This window comes from Zea mays, chromosome 4 (assembly GCF_902167145.1).
Source record: "Zea mays cultivar B73 chromosome 4, Zm-B73-REFERENCE-NAM-5.0, whole genome shotgun sequence".
In the NCBI taxonomy this organism is placed as follows: Eukaryota; Viridiplantae; Streptophyta; class Magnoliopsida; order Poales; family Poaceae; genus Zea; species Zea mays.
In genome coordinates this window covers 29,634,632-29,651,392 of record NC_050099.1, presented here as the reverse complement: position 1 = coordinate 29,651,392, position 16,761 = coordinate 29,634,632, and the positions used below count along the sequence as shown (strand labels likewise).

General features: G+C 47.5%; 1 protein-coding gene across 1 annotated transcript; it reads right to left on the bottom strand.

Annotated features, from left to right (window-relative positions):
• Window positions 1–12,813: 12,813 nt before the first annotated feature.
• LOC103655186 (putative 3,4-dihydroxy-2-butanone kinase) lies at window positions 12,814–16,264 on the bottom strand. Its single transcript, XM_008681975.1, has 3 exons — window positions 16,135–16,264; window positions 14,628–14,936; window positions 12,814–13,739 (listed from the first exon to the last, which is right to left on the bottom strand). The coding sequence occupies exons 1-3, from the start codon at window positions 16,262–16,264 to the stop codon at window positions 12,814–12,816; spliced, it is 1,365 nt and encodes a 454-aa protein (XP_008680197.1).
• Window positions 16,265–16,761: the final 497 nt, after the last annotated feature.

The following is a 16,761-nucleotide window of genomic DNA, read 5'->3' as shown; positions in this document are numbered from 1 at the left end:
TCTTCACCATCAAATGTTGGTGGTTTGCCTAATGGGACGGAAAGCAAAGGTGTATGTTTGGAAATGCGAGGGTAGCGTAGAGGGATCTTACTATACTTCTTGCGCTCTTGGCGCTTAGAAGTGACGGATGCCGCGTCGGAGCCGGAGGTGGATGGCGATGAAGAATCGGTCTCGTAGTAGACCACTTTCCTCATCCTCTTTTTCTTGTCCCCACTTCGACGCGTCTTGTGAGAAGCGGATTTCTCCTTCTTCTCCTTTTGGTGTGAAGAAGACTTCTTCTCCTTCCCTTTGGAGGAGTTCTTCTTCTCCTTTCTCTTGGTGCGGGACTCTTCCGATGAAGTGCTCCCATGGCTTGTAGTGGGCTTTTCGCCGGTCTCCATCTCCTTCTTGGCGTGATCTCCCGACATCACTTCGAGCGGTTAGGCTCTAATGAAGCACCGGGCTCTGATACCAATTGATATTCGCCTAGAGGGGGGGTTAATAGGGCGAAACTGAAATTTACAAATATAAACACAACTACAAGCCGGGTTAGCGTTAGAAATATGATCGAGTCCGCGAGAGAGGGTGGAAAACAAATCGCAAGCAAATAAGAAGTGTGACACGCGGATTTGTTTTACCGAGGTTCGGTTCTCGCAAACCTACTCCCCGTTGAGGAGGCCACAAAGGCCGGGTCTCTTTCAACCCTTTCCCTCTCTCAAACGGTCCCTCGGACCGAGTGAGCTTTCTCTTCTCAATCACTTGGAACACAAAGTTCCCACAAGGACCACCACAAGATTGGTGTCTCTTGCCTCAATTACAAGTGAGTTTGATCGCAATGAAAGATTGAAAGAAGAAAGCAATCCAAGCGCAAGAGCTCGAAAGAACACAAGCAAATCTCTCTCTCTAGTCACTAGGGCGTTGTGTGGAATTTGGAGAGGATTTGATCTCTTTGGTGTGTCTAGAATTGAATGCTAGAGCTCTTGTAAGTAGTTGGGAAGTGGAAAACTTGGATGCAATGAATGGTGGGGTGGTTGGGGTATTTATAGCCCCAACCACCAAAAGTGGCCGTTGGGAGGCTGTCTGTTCGATGACGTACCGGACAGTCCGGTGCACACCGGACATGTCCGGTGCCCCAGCCACGTCACCAGTGCCGTTGGAATCTGACCGTTGGAGTTCTGACTTCTGGGCCCGCCTCGATGTCCGGTGGCGCACCGGACATGGACTGTTCAGTGTCCGGTGCGCCGGTATGGGCGCGCCTGCCTTCTGCGCGCGCTGCGCGCGCATTTAATGCGTTGCAGGTAGCCGTTGGCGCGAGGTAGCCGTTGCTCCGAGGATGCACCGGACAGTCCGGTGCACACCGGACATGTCCGGTGAATTATAGCGGAGCAGCCTTCGTAAAATCCCGAGGCTGGCGAGTTCCGGAGCAGCGTCTTCGTTGGAGCACCGGACACTGTCCGGTGTACACCGGACAGTCCGGTGAATTATAGCGCGCTGACTCTGGATTTTCCCGAAGGTGACAAGTTGGAGTTGGATTCCTCTGGTGCACCGGACATTGTCCGGTGGTGCACCGGACACTGTCCGGTGGCACACCGGACAGTCCGGTGCGCCAGACCAGAGGAGCCTTCGGTAGCTCCTTTGCTCTTTTGTCGAACCCAACATTTGGTCCTTTTATTGGCTAAATGTGAACCTTTTGCACCTGTAAAACTTTATACACTAGAACAAACTAGTTAGTCCAAAGATTTGTGTTGGGCAATTCAACCACCAAAATTATATAGGAACTAGGTGTAAGCCTAATTCCCTTTCAATAAGATCTGTAACACATATTTTTCTTCACCTCCTCGCCGGCTGCTCCATGTGGCAGCGCTGCTGAATAGTGCAAAACCTTGGTATTGGGCCTAATTACGTGAATATGTGGCCCAAGTTGGCAATTTAAATATTTGAGGGATCAATTTTTAACATCATGTTGTTCATTCACATTTTTTAGCATCATTTGTTTTTCAACAACCCCCAAAACCAAGTTTTGGGGAACATTTTTTTATGATCTCTTGTAGTTGCTCTAAAGGATGAAGATATAGGGGGAAAGAGATCGCTGATGTGGCGGGACAGTGAGATATAGATGGAGAATTATAGAGCTGACAATTGAAGAGAGTCTCACTTATGTTCTCTCTCGCGAGCTCACTACTTAAGGCAAACGTGGCTTGGGAGACACGTAGTTTTGGGAAATGGGCTGGTACAGGGTGGATTGGGTCCATCGTGCTTCGTGCCAAACCGACTCAGGCTAAGAAGGTCCAAAATACTTTTGGTCTGTGAGGTGCCAGTTTAAATAGCAGAGACAATGGCCCAGTCCAGCCCTAAAGCACGTTGTTCCTTCGTCCCGGCCCATATATTTGAACTCATAAAGTCCAAATATTATAACTATATAAAGTCCATAGCTTATTAAATTAAATATATTAAACAATATGAACATCATTTGACCACATAAAGTCCAAATATTACAACCACGTAAAATCGATAGTGAAAGGGAAATGTGCCCTTGGGCCATTTCTAAGTATTTTGGTGATTGAGTGCCAACGCAAGTGCTTTTGTGTTGATCTATGCAATGTAGTGGACAAAGTGCAAATCATGTCAAAAGGTATGTTTCTAGACTTAGTACATTGTTTTATGGACTAATGTATCGTGTCTAAGTGATGGAAACATGAGAAAACAAATTGGAGAGAGATAGCTTTGTTTCAGCCAAAGCTAGCTCTGTCTGGGTGCACCGGACTGTCCGGTGGTGCACCGGACAGTGTACGGTGTGCCAGGCTGGCTCAGGCGAACTTGCTGCTCTCGGGAAGGAATTAACGGCGTACGACTATAATTCACCGGACTGTCCGGTGTGCACCGGACTGTCTGGTGAGCCAACAGTCGGTAGGGCCAACGGTCGGCCGCGCGATCCGCGTGAGACACGTGGCCGAGCCAACGGTCGGGAGGGGGCACCGGACTGTCGGGTGTGCACCAGACAGTGTTCGGTGCGCCAACGGCTCCAAGGCTGCCAACGGTCGGCTTCGCCAATTAAGGAAGGAAATCCGCACCGGACAGTGTCCGGTGGTGCACCGGACTGTCCGGTGCGCCAAGCGACAGAAGGCAAGAATTGCCTTCCCGGATTGCTCTCAACGGCTCCTAGCTGCCTTGGGGCTATAAAAGGGACCCCTAGGCGCATGGAGGAGGACAACCAAGCATTCCTTGAGCACTCTTGATCACTTGCACTCCATTCTTGCGCACTTGTTCGACATTCTAGTAATTTGAGCTCCGTTCTAGTGTGCTAGTCTTTTGAGCTTAAGTCTGGGTCTTGTGTGTGCGTATTTGCTGTGATCTTTGTGTCTTGTGTGAGTTGCTAATCCCTCCCTTACTCCGTGCTTCTTTGTGAACATCTTTGTAAGGGCGAGAGACTCCAAGTTGTGGAGATTCCTCGCGAACGGGATATAGAAAAGAAAAGCAAACACCGTGGTATTCAAGTGGGTCTTTGGACCGCTTGAGAGGGGTTGATTGCAACCCTCGTCCGTTGGGACACCACAACGTGGAAGTAGGCAAGTGTTGTACTTGGCCGAACCACGGGATAAACCACTGTGTCTACCTGCGTTGATTCTCTTGTGGTTATTGTGTTTCGCTAAGACTCCTCTCTAGCCACTTGGCAATACTGTGCTAACGTTTAACCATGTTTTTGTGGCATTAAGTTCAAGTTTTACAGGATCACCTATTCACCCCCCTCTAGGTGCTCTCAATTGGTATCGGAGCCGTTCTTTTCAAGAAAGGGACTAACCGCCCGAAGAGATGGATCCTAAGGGCAAAGGGATTGTGATCAATGACAAGGAGAAGGAGTCATTCGTCAACGAGCCCAAGGATGACAAGCCTACCGACTCGGGCTCGAGCCACAAACGCAAGGATGGGAAGAAGAAGAAGACAAGGCGCATCAAGGAGATTGTCTACTACGACGACAGCGACGAGTCCACTTCTTCCCAAAAGGACAACGACGACAACGACTACGAGAGAAGGAAACCGATTAATTCGAACTTTTCTTTTGACTACTCTCGTATCCCGCAAAGTACAAATGCTCATTTGCTCTCCATTCCACTTGGCAAACCTCCTCACTTTGATGGAGAGGACTACGGATTTTGGAGCCACAAAATGTGTAGTCACCTGTTCTCTCTCCATCCGAGCATATGGGAGATTGTGGAAAGTGGAATGAAATTTGATAGCTCGGATAGTCCTATGTTTATCAATGAACAGATTCATAGAAATGCACAAGCTACTACTGTGTTGTTAGCCTCTTTGTGCAGGGACGAGTATCATAAGGTGAGCGGCTTGGACAATGCCAAGCAGATCTGGGACATCCTCAGTATCTCACATGAGGGGAACGACGTCACCTTACTCACCAAAATGGAGTTGGTGGAGGGCGAGCTTGGAAGATTCGCAATGATCAGGGGAGAGGAGCCAACCCAAACATACAACCGGCTCAAGACCCTTATCAACAAGATAAGGAGCTACGGAAGCACACGATGGACAGACCACGACGTCGTTCGTCTAATGCTAAGGTCCTTTACTGTACTTGATCCACATTTGGTGAACAATATCCGTGAAAATCCTAGGTACACCAAGATGTCGCCCGAAGAAGTTCTTGGGAAATTTGTAAGCGGGCCAATGATGATCAAGGAGGCAAGATATGTCGACGACACATTGAACGGTCCAATCCATGAGCCTCAACCCATTGCTCTCAAGGCAACGAGGAGCAAGGAGGCGCTACCTAGCAAGGTTGCGCAAGTTGAGGCGGCCGGGCTCAATGATGAAGAGATGTCCCTCATCATCAAGCGCTTCAAGACAGCGCTAAAGGGTCGCAAGGGGCAGCCAAGCAAGACCAAGACAAAGGGGAAGCACTCATGCTTCAAATGTGGTAAGGTTGGTCATTTTATTGCAAATTGTCCCGACAATGATAGTGACCAGGAACAAGGGAACAAGAGGGAGAAGAAGAAGAACTATAAGAAGGCAAAAGGCGAGGCACATCTTGGCAAGGAGTGGGACTCGGATTGTTCGTCGTCCGACTCCGACAACGAAGGACTCGCTGCCACTGCCTTCAACAAGTCATCCCTCTTCCCCAATGAGCATCACACATGCCTCATGGCAAAGGAGAAGAAGGTATGTAATCGAAACAATGCCACTTATGATTCTTCTAGTGATGATGAGTCTAGTGATGAAGAAATAGATTACTCTAGTTTGTTCAAGGGATTGGATAGAACTAAAATAGATAAGATCAATGAATTGATTGATGCCTTGAATGAAAAGGATAGACTTTTAGAGAAACAAGAGGACCTTTTATATGAAGAGCATGACAAATTTGTAGAGGCACAAAAATCTCATGCTTTAGAAGTTAAAAGAAATGAAATGCTTTCTTGTGAACTATCTTCTTGCCATGAGACAATTTCTAGCTTAAAGAGCATAAATGATGATTTGAATGCTAAGTTAGAGATAGCTAGTAAATCTAACTCTTGTGTAGAACATGTTATGATTTGCAATAGGTGTAAAGATTTTGACATTGATGCTTGTAGTGAACACCTTGTTACAATTTCCAAATTGAATGATGAATTGACTAGTCTTAATGCCCAACTTAAGACTAGCAAGAGTGATTTCGATAAGCTAAAGTTTGCAAGGGATGCCTACACGATTGGTAGACACCCCTCAATAAAGGATGGACTTGGCTTCAAAAGGGAAGCCAAGGACTTAACAAGCCATAAGGCTCCCATCTCCGCCAAGGAGAAAGGAAAGGCCCCTATGGCTAGTAGTGTTAAAAAGAACCATGCTTTTATGTATCATGATAGGAGACAGTCTTATAAGAGTTCTAATGCTTATGATGCTTTTGACTCTCATGCCATGTTTGCTTCTAGTTCTTCCTATATGCATGGTAAAGATATGTCTAGGAAATATGTTGTTCATATGCCTAGGAGAAATGTTGTTAATGTTCCTAGGAAAGTTAATGAACCTTCTACAATATATCATGCTTTAAATGCTTCCTTTGCTGTTTGTAGAAAGGATAGGAAGATAGTTGCTAGAAAATTAGGGGCAAAATGCAAGGGAGACAAAACTTGCATTTGGGTCCCTAAGACAATTGTGACTAACCTTGTAGGACCCAACAAGAGTTGGGTACCTAAGACCCAAGCCTAAATTTGCCTTGCAGGTTTATGCATCCGGGGGTTCAAGCTGGATTATCGACAGCGGATGCACAAACCATATGACGGGGGAGAAGAAGATGTTCACCTCCTACGTCAAAAACAAGGATTCCCAAGATTCAATAATATTCGGTGATGGGAATCAAGGCAAGGTAAAAGGGTTAGGTAAAATTGCTATTTCATCCGAGCACTCTATTTCTAATGTGTTTTTAGTTGAGTCTCTTGGATATAATTTGCTATCTGTTAGTCAATTATGCAATATGGGTTATAACTGTTTATTCACTAATGTAGATGTGTCTGTCTTTAGAAGAAGTGATGGTTCATTAGCTTTTAAGGGTGTATTAGATGGCAAACTTTATTTAGTTGATTTTGCAAAAGAAGAGGCCGGTCTAGATGCATGCTTAATTGCTAAGACTAGCATGGGCTGGTTGTGGCATCGCCGCTTAGCACATGTGGGGATGAAGAACCTTCACAAGCTTCTAAAGGGAGAACACGTGATAGGTCTAACCAATGTTACTTTCGAAAAAGATAGACCTTGTGCAGCTTGTCAAGCAGGTAAACAAGTGGGAGGAGTGCATCACAGCAAGAATGTGATGACCACATCAAGACCTTTGGAGATGCTTCACATGGATCTCTTCGGACCCGTCGCCTATCTAAGCATAGGAGGAAGTAAGTATGGTCTAGTTATTGTTGATGACTTTTCCCGCTTCACTTGGGTATTCTTTTTGCAGGATAAATCTGAAACCCAAGGGACCCTCAAGCGCTTCCTCAGGAGAGCTCAAAATGAGTTTGAGCTCAAGGTGAAGAAGATAAGGAGCGACAACGGGTCCGAGTTCAAGAATCTTCAAGTGGAGGAGTTCCTTGAGGAGGATGGGATCAAGCACGAGTTCTCCGCTCCCTACACACCACAACAAAATGGTGTGGTAGAGAGGAAGAACAGGACACTCATCGACATGGCGAGGACGATGCTTGGAGAGTTCAAGACCCCCGAGCGGTTTTGGTCGGAAGCCGTGAACACGGCTTGCCACGCCATCAACCGGATCTACCTTCACCGCCTCCTCAAGAAGACTTCGTATGAGCTGCTAACTGGTAACAAACCCAATGTGTCTTATTTTCGTGTATTTGGGAGCAAGTGTTATATTCTTGTAAAGAAAGGTAGAACCTCTAAATTTGCTCCCAAAGCTGTAGAAGGGTTTTTATTAGGTTATGACTCAAATACAAAGGCGTATAGGGTCTTCAACAAATCATCGGGTTTGGTTGAAGTCTCTAGCGACGTTGTATTTGATGAGACTAATGGCTCTCCAAGAGAGCAAGTTGTTGATCTTGATGATATAGATGAAGAAGACGTTCCAACGGCCGCTATGCGCACCATGGCAATTGGCGATGTGCGACCACAGGAACAATTGGAGCAAGATCAACCTTCTTCCTCAACAATGGTGCATCCCCCAACTCAAGACGATGAACAGGTTCATCAAGAGGAGGCGTGTGATCGAGGGGGAGCACAGGATATTCAAGTTGAAGAGGAAGAAGCACCTCAGGCACCTCCAACCCAAGTTCGAGCGACGATTCAAAGGAATCATCCCGTCGACCAAATTTTGGGTGATATTAGCAAGGGAGTAACTACTCGCTCTAGATTGGTGAATTTTTGTGAGGATTACTCTTTTGTCTCTTCTATTGAGCCTTTCAGGGTAGAAGAGGCCTTGCTAGATCCGGACTGGGTGTTGGCCATGCAGGAAGAGCTCAACAACTTCAAGCGCAATGAAGTTTGGACACTGGTGCCTCGTCCCAAACAAAACATTGTGGGAACCAAGTGGGTGTTCCGCAACAAACAGGACGAGCACGGGGTGGTGACGAGGAACAAGGCTCGACTTGTGGCAAAAGGTTATGCCCAAGTCGCAGGTTTGGACTTTGAGGAGACTTTTGCTCCTGTGGCTAGGCTAGAATCTATTCGTATTTTGCTAGCATATGCCGCTCACCATTCTTTCAGGTTGTACCAAATGGATGTTAAGAGCGCTTTCCTCAACGGGCCGATCAAGGAGGAGGTGTACGTGGAGCAACCCCCTGGCTTCGAGGATGAACGGTACCCCGACCACGTGTGTAAGCTCTCTAAGGCGCTCTATGGACTTAAGCAAGCCCCAAGAGCATGGTATGAATGCCTTAGAAACTTTTTAATTGCTAATGCTTTCAAGGTTGGGAAAGCCGATCCAACTCTCTTCACTAAGACTTGCGATGGTGATCTTTTTGTGTGCCAAATTTATGTCGATGACATAATATTTGGTTCTACTAACCAAAGGTCTTGTGAAGAATTTAGCAGGGTGATGACGCAGAAATTCGAGATGTCGATGATGGGCGAGTTGAACTACTTCCTCGGGTTCCAAGTGAAGCAACTCAAGGATGGCACCTTCATCTCCCAAACGAAGTACACGCAAGACTTGCTAAAGCGGTTTGGGATGAAGGACGCCAAGCCCGCAAAGACGCCGATGGGAACCGACAGACACACCGACCTCAACAAAGGAGGTAAGTCCGTTGATCAAAAAACATACCGGTCAATGATAGGGTCTTTACTTTATTTATGTGCTAGTAGACCGGATATTATGCTTAGCGTATGCATGTGTGCTAGATTTTAATCCGATCCAAGGGAGTGTCACTTAGTGGCCGTGAAGCGAATTCTTAGATATTTAGTCGCTACGCCTTGCTTCGGGATCTGGTATCCAAAGGGGTCTAACTTTGACTTGATTGGATATTCAGATTCCGACTATGCTGGATGTAAGGTCGATAGGAAGAGTACATCAGGGACGTGCCAATTCTTAGGAAGGTCCCTGGTGTCATGGAACTCTAAGAAACAAACTTCCGTTGCCCTATCCACCGCTGAGGCCGAGTACGTTGCCGCAGGACAGTGTTGCGCGCAACTACTTTGGATGAGGCAAACCCTCCGGGACTTTGGCTACAATCTGAGCAAAGTCCCACTCCTATGTGATAATGAGAGTGCTATCCGAATAGCGGAAAATCCTGTTGAGCACAGCCGCACAAAGCACATTGACATCCGACATCACTTTTTGAGAGACCACCAGCAAAAGGGAGATATCGAAGTGTTTCATGTTAGCACCGAGAACCAGGTAGCCGATATCTTTACCAAGCCTTTAGATGAGAAGACCTTTTGCAGGCTGCTTAGTGAGCTAAATGTTCTAGATTCGCGGAACTTGGATTGATTTATAGCATACATGTATTTATGCCCTTGATCATGTTCCTTATGCATTTTGTTGCTTACTTGTGGTGCTCAAGTTGTACAAACACTCCCCGGACCTCACAAGTCCTTTTTGCAAGTGATGCACATATTTAAGGGGAGCTGTGCTACAACTTGACCCTTTGAGACTAACCATGTGCTTGAGTTTGCTTGTTTTAGTCTCAAAGGAGGTTTGAAAGTGAAAAGGTGGACTTGGACCATGAAAGACTTCCACTGCACTCCGATGAGAGGGTAACTTATTCCAAGTTCATCTCACGTACTCTTATTGGCTTTGTATTCTTATTGAAGATTTTGGTGAGGCAATGGGGTTCTTGGGCCAAAATTGATCCCGTTTTGGTGCTTGATGCCAAAGGGGGAGAAAATAATGGCCAAAGCAATAAATGGATCAGCTACCACTTGAGAATTTTGAAAATAATAGAATAGAGCTTTGGTTTTGTCAAAATACTCTTATTGGCTTTTTTATCAAAAGGTGGCTTCTTGTGGGGAGAAGTATTGATTGTGGGAAAGAGGGGGAGTTTTTGAAGTCTTGAATCAATTTCTCTTGGAATGACTCTCTTTATGTCTTAACAAGTGTGTTTGACTTAGAGATAGAAATTTGAGTTTGATTTGCAAAAATAAACCAAGTGGTGGCAAAGAATGATCCATATATGCCAAATTTGATTCAAAACAAATTTAAGTTCTTATTTGAATTGATATTGCACTTGTTCTAGTTGCTTTATGTTGTGTTGGCATAAATCACCAAAAAGGGGGAGATTGAAAGGGAAATGTGCCCTTGGGCCATTTCTAAGTATTTTGGTGATTGAGTGCCAACGCAAGTGCTTTTGTGTTGATCTATGCAATGTAGTGGACAAAGTGCAAATTATGTCAAAAGGTATGTTTCTAGACTTAGTACATTGTTTTATGGACTAATGTATTGTGTCTAAGTGCTGGAAACAGGAGAAAACAAATTGGAGAGAGATAGCTTTGTTTCAGCCAAAGCTAGCTCTGTCTGGGTGCACCGGACTGTCCGGTGTGCCAGGCTGGCTCAGGCGAACTTGCTGCTCTCGGGAAGGAATTAACGGCGTACGGCTATAATTCACCGGACTGTCCGGTGTGCACCGGACTGTCTGGTGAGCCAACGGTCAGCAAGGCCAACGGTCGGCCGCGCGATCCGCGTGAGACACGTGGCCGAGCCAACGGTCGGGAGGGGGCACCGGACTGTCCGGTGTGCACCGGACAGTGTTCGGTGCGCCAACGGCTCCAAGGCTGCCAACGGTCGGCTTCGCCAATTAAGGAAGGAAATCCGCACCGGACAGTGTCCGATGGTGCACCGGACTGTCCGGTGCGCCAAGCGACAGAAGGCAAGAATTGCCTTCCCGGATTGCTCTCAACGGCTCCTAGCTGCCTTGGGGCTATAAAAGGGACCCCTAGGCGCATGGAGGAGGACAACCAAGCATTCCTTGAGCACTCTTGATCACTTGCACTCCATTCTTGCGCACTTGTTCGACATTCTAGTAATTTGAGCTCCGTTCTAGTGTGCTAGTCTTTTGAGCTTAAGTCTGGGTCTTGTGTGTGCGTATTTGCTGTGATCTTTGTGTCTTGTGTGAGTTGCTAATCCCTCCCTTACTCCGTGCTTCTTTGTGAACATCTTTGTAAGGGCGAGAGTCTCCAAGTTGTGGAGATTCCTCGCGAACGGGATATAGAAAAGAAAAGCAAACACCGTGGTATTCAAGTGGGTCTTTGGACCGCTTGAGAGGGGTTGATTGCAACCCTCGTCCGTTGGGATGCCACAACGTGGAAGTAGGCAAGTGTTGTACTTGGCCGAACCACGGGATAAACCACTGTGTCTACCTGCGTTGATTCTCTTGTGGTTATTGTGTTTCGCTAAGACTCCTCTCTAGCCACTTGGCAATACTGTGCTAACGTTTAACCAAGTTTTTGTGGCATTAAGTTCAAGTTTTACAGGATCACCTATTCACCCCCCTCTAGGTGCTCTCAGATAGGTTAATAAATTAAAGAAATTAAACAATATAATCTTCATTGGGTTAGGTCGGCCCATGCATGAGAGTCGTGCTGGGCCCGTTGCATCAAGATTTGAGGCCCGTCATAGGCCCACCTTCAGGTCATGGTAACCTGTCTCATATTATTTCGTGCTGGACCATACTTTTGACTCTTGTTTTTAGGTCATGCTTGTAAAGCCCAAAATTTGTATAAGGAAAAAATATATTTATAAGTGGGTGTTTTGGGATTATGGAACCTTTGGAGATTATTTGGTTTTCTTTTCCGTGTGCATATTCAATTAATGGGACTATAATAGTCAAATAACAAAATAAATAAATACAGAAATATGTACATCATGATGAAGTTCTTGTATTTTTGCATTTGTATTCAAATTTGTGAGACAAGTTAAGTTAGGAAATTAGAATTTGAAAATGGAAATATAAAACATGAGAAGGGAAGGGAGAGAACATACACTATATAAAGAAAAATAATATTAATGCAAATAGTAGAAGTTATATTCTCATTAGGGTTGTGTTTGATATTTGGGAATTTGAAGTTCAAACCAGAAACTTAAATTTATTTGAATCCTTAAATTTGGAAAATAGAAGAGAAAAGAATAGAAAAAAGAAGAAAAACAGAATAAAGCACTGTTGGGCCTGCTACCTTGTTTTTGGCCCACCTGCGCTCCCCCTTCACTCGGCCCATCACCCTCTCTTCTTCGCATCAGCCCAATACCCGCGGATGTCCCACCGACGCTCGGGCCCCGCACGCCAGTGTTACCCCTTCCCCCAAAGTCAATTACATGTGAACCTGGCTCGTCAGGCCTTCTTCTTCACCAAGGTCGCGCGCCACGCTCACGTAACAGAAACCGTCGAGGATTTCGCGTCATGCCGCAACAAACCTACTCCCCTGACGCGGACTTGCTCTGGCCCATAAAGCACGGCCCCAGATCTCCCTCGGTTGTCTCTTCCCAAGCCATAGTGTGCTGCATGTCGTAGACGCCACCGCTGAGAGAGAGAGAGAGCCCGCCGCCGCCGATGACTCCACACCTGCGTTGTCGTCCTGGGCGCTTGGACCGGTCTGGTAGGATAGCCTCGGTGCACAACGCGTGTGTGAGTTGGTTGCGTGCTCGGGTGGAGTCTCGTCATCGGCCAATTCCTTGCCGGAATTGGGGGAATCGCCGTTGTCCGCCTCTCGCCGTGGTCAGTGTTAACAACACCCTCTCACAAGACTCACCAGACACTCAGGAATCGGTTCTATGTTCTATCTTCCTTTCCAAGTTCATCGTTTGCCAAAAGCCAGGTTACAAACGAGCAGTTTTCCCTCTTTTATAGCTAACAAATATGTGGGCCCTATTACAGCCTATTGACACCAATATACATCTTGTTGGGCTTAGTCTCTCGGCTACTCTTCTCAGCTTCCCTCCTTCAACAGCTTCAGAAGCCTGCTTCTCCTCGTCTTGCATGGCTTGGCTTTCGTAGAACATCCGGAGCTACCATCCTTAACTTTTGTATAGCACCTAGAGCTGCTGACATTTCCCCCTCCTAGAGATCCAACTTGTCCCCAAGTTGGTGCACATGGAAAACTTTGCTGGTGCATATGAAACATCAGGAACTGCTTGCTCAGCTCTTGAGATGGAGCAAGAATCTCGTCATCCTTCATTGATGGTGATGGTGCTAGAGGAACATGAAGCTTTGCTGGTGGACGAGTTCCTTCATAACCAACAGGCCAAGCTAGAGCTTTAGTGAGAACATCAAGTCTCCTCAAAATACTTTGGTCAGACTTCATAACGGTAATGGATAATCCTGCCATATCCAGTGATGTCAATAATGTGCCAATGTAGACCCTGTCAATAGCAATGTCATACACCAATTGCAACTCAGGAAATGCTGCAATCATAAGTTCCATGATAGGAGTGGCGCCTAATCCATTCACTAGGAGAACATCATTGCAACCCCTTGTGTTAGGAAGATACTGAGTTTCTCGTGACACTATCTGCTTAAGAACATGTTCTGCTACTATATCAACTGACTGGAGTTCAACAACAGCAACACCAAGTTCTCCATGGATTCTAAGGCCAAGCTCCAGTTGCCTTTGACCCAAACTCCCAGAAGTAACTTGCTTTGGCAATGTGCAAACAGAAAGTGCAACTCCCATCGTAACGTCAACTTCAGATGCAGGTTTTGCTTCTTCAGCAACTTTATGCACAATAACTGTTCTAGCTGAACCTCTTCTACCTGCTATTCCTCTAGGTGGGGAAAAAGCACAACCAGCTCCAGCAACGACCATCTCCATATTATAGCCTTCAGATTTTGCCTGCTTAAAACCCTCGTCGAGAGCTCCATTCTGACGCATTTCATTAAGAAGGGCATAGGCCTTGTCAACAGTTTTCTTCTTGATGTACCCTTTCATCAGCTTAAGGTAACTGGCCTCATTATATGGGAATCCTTCATCAAGCCTCTCAGAGTATAACTTGAGTGCTTTATCTCTGCACCCTTTCTGACAGTACCCCAGCATTAGGGTGTGGTATGTCACAATAGAAGGGTTGACCCCTGCTTCCGTCATCTTATCCCATAAGCTGACTGCCTCGCAGAGTTTGTGATGCTTGTAGAGCCAATGAATTAGACAACTGTAAGTGAAGAAATGTGGTACCCAAGTATCAACCACAAGTTCAAGTAAGTCAATGTCAACTTTCCACCGTTTGTTTCTCAAGAGGCCTCTGATCACCAAATTGAACTCATATGTGCATAGCTTATATATCTCATCTGTCATCCCCTCGTCTTCACAACCTTTGTTCATCACCCCATATGCCACATTGGACAGTGTCACACCATCACTGGCAACCACATCAAACAATTCTAATGTTTTCCCAACTTCTCCACTCAAATAGTACACGTGCATCAACATTCTCGCGTGAACCACATCCATCTTCCCCTTAGCCAGCATCATCTGATCCTTTAGATGCAATACCTCATCCATCCTTCCCACCTTCACAAGCACACCCACCATAGAATTGTATGTTAACTCCCACAGCTCGACCCATGCCTCCCTCATCTTTTCCAGTACCTGAAGTGCCTGATCTGCATCATGTAGCCTGCCCAAACATGTGATTGTGGTGGCATAAACGTGTTCGTCGGGCTTGACCCAGGCGCCGGTCATTTCACCGAACACCCTGACAGCGTCACTATGCATCCCTCCCCTGACGCAGGGCCTCGTCACGACTTCACACATCTTTGCATCTGTGTAGCACCCCTTGGAACCAGTTACAGCTCGAACAATGGCTAAAATAGAATCAACAGGTAGAGAAGTGAAGACCTCTCTAGAGACAGCAGCGGTCAGCATTCCAGGACCAACAAATCCAGCATGGGCAGGTTCATGGCCACTTTGACCACCTGAGATGACTGCAACTTTGTCATAGGAACTGTGCTCGACCTCAACACGATGAACGACCTTAATCTGAGGGAACTCTTCGAGGTACTGCAGATCTGGGTAAATATCCACCAACCCATTGATGAACTCGGTCACCACATCTTCCACTAGAATAGGGATTCGGGTTGCATTCAAATCAGTAGCTGGTCGTTGATAAGGATCGGCGATTTGTTGGATAATTGGTCCAGTTGTCGCTCCGCTCGACGTAGTTACCAGAGGAATCGACATCGAGGAGCGTGCCACCACCGAAATGGAAAGAGGAACTCCGATGTCAGGGGCTGGTAGTCAGCGCCCCGGCTTTAGTCCCACATCGGTTAGCCAAGGGGGCCATGGGCAGCTTAAAAGGGAGAGTCCCCCTCCTCCCAACAACCTGGCTTTTGGGATGTGAGTGGTGGGCTCTCTTGGCTGGGCCGGCCCACGAGCGCATGAACGCCCGAAGCTGTCGAGTGTGGGCTGGGCCGGGGGTTGGACGCTGACATCTGGTATCAGAGCCCGGTTTGGCCCATGCCTGCCTTGGGGGGCTTCCCAAGGGGGGTGGGATGTCAGGGGCTGGTAGTCAGCGCCCCGGCTTTAGTCCCACATCGGTTAGCCAAGGGGGCCGTGGGCAGCTTAAAAGGGAGAGTCCCCCTCCTCCCAACAGCCTGGCTTTTGGGATGTGAGTGGTGGGCTCTCTTGGCTGGGCCGGCCCACGAGCGCATGAACGGCCGAAGCTGTCGAGTGTGGGCTGGGCCGGGGGTTGGACGCTGACATCTGGTATCAGAGCCCGGTTTGGCCCATGCCTGCCTTGGGGGCTTCCCAAGGGGGGTGGGATGTCAGGGGCTGGTAGTCAGCGCCCCGGCTTTAGTCCCACATCGGTTAGCCAAGGGGGCCGTGGGCAGCTTAAAAGGGAGAGTCCCCCTCCTCCCAACAGCATGGCTTTTGGGATGTGAGTGGTGGGCTCTCTTGGCTGGGCCGGCCCACGAGCGCATGAACGCCCGAAGCTGTCGAGTGTGGGCTAGGCCGGGGGTTGGACGCTGACATCTGGTATCAGAGCCCGGTTTGGCCCATGCCTGCCTTGGGGGGCTTCCCAAGGGGGGTGGGATGTGAGGGGCTGGTAGTCAGCGCCCCGGCTTTAGTCCCACATCAGTTAGCCAAGGGGGCCATGGGCAGCTTAAAAGGGAGAGTCCCCCTCCTCCCAACAGCCTGGCTTTTGGGATGTGAGTGGTGGGCTCTCTTGGCTGGGCCGGCCCACGAGCGCATGAACGCCCGAAGCTGTCGAGTGTGGGCTGGGCCGGGGGTTGGACGCTGACATCAATGTCAGCAAACCCTTGAGCGTGATCTCCATCTTCTCCATAGCAGACTGCATCGAGTCCATACACCGATGAATCCCTCGATTTCCTTCCTCGATTTTCGCCATCAGCTGCGCCATCGGATCTTCGAGGCTCGGCCACGCCATAGTTCCAATTCTCGCCTGAAATTGGTTCACGACGGTGTGGAAGAACCAGCTCCGAATACCAAATGTTAACAACACCCTCTCACAAGACTCACCAGACACTCAGGAATCAGTTCTATGTTCTATCTTCCTTTCCAAGTTCATCGTTTGCCAAAAGCCAGGTTACAGACGAGCAGTTTTCCCTCTTTTATAGCTAACAAATATGTGGGCCCTATTACAGCCTATTGACACCAATATACTTCTTGTTGGGCTTAGTCTCTCGGCTACTCTTCTCAGCTTCCCTCCTTCAACAGCTTCAGAAGCCTGCTTCTCCTCGTCTTGCATGGCTTGGCTTCCGTAGAACATCCGGAGCTACCATCCTTAACTTTTGTATAGCACCTAGAGCTGCTGACAGTCAGTATATCTGCTACACCTATCGTCGATAAGGAGTCATCAATTACGTTCGTCATGCCCTAGGGTGTGTTTATCATCGTTTGATGTGATGGATTAGAGCGTCTAGG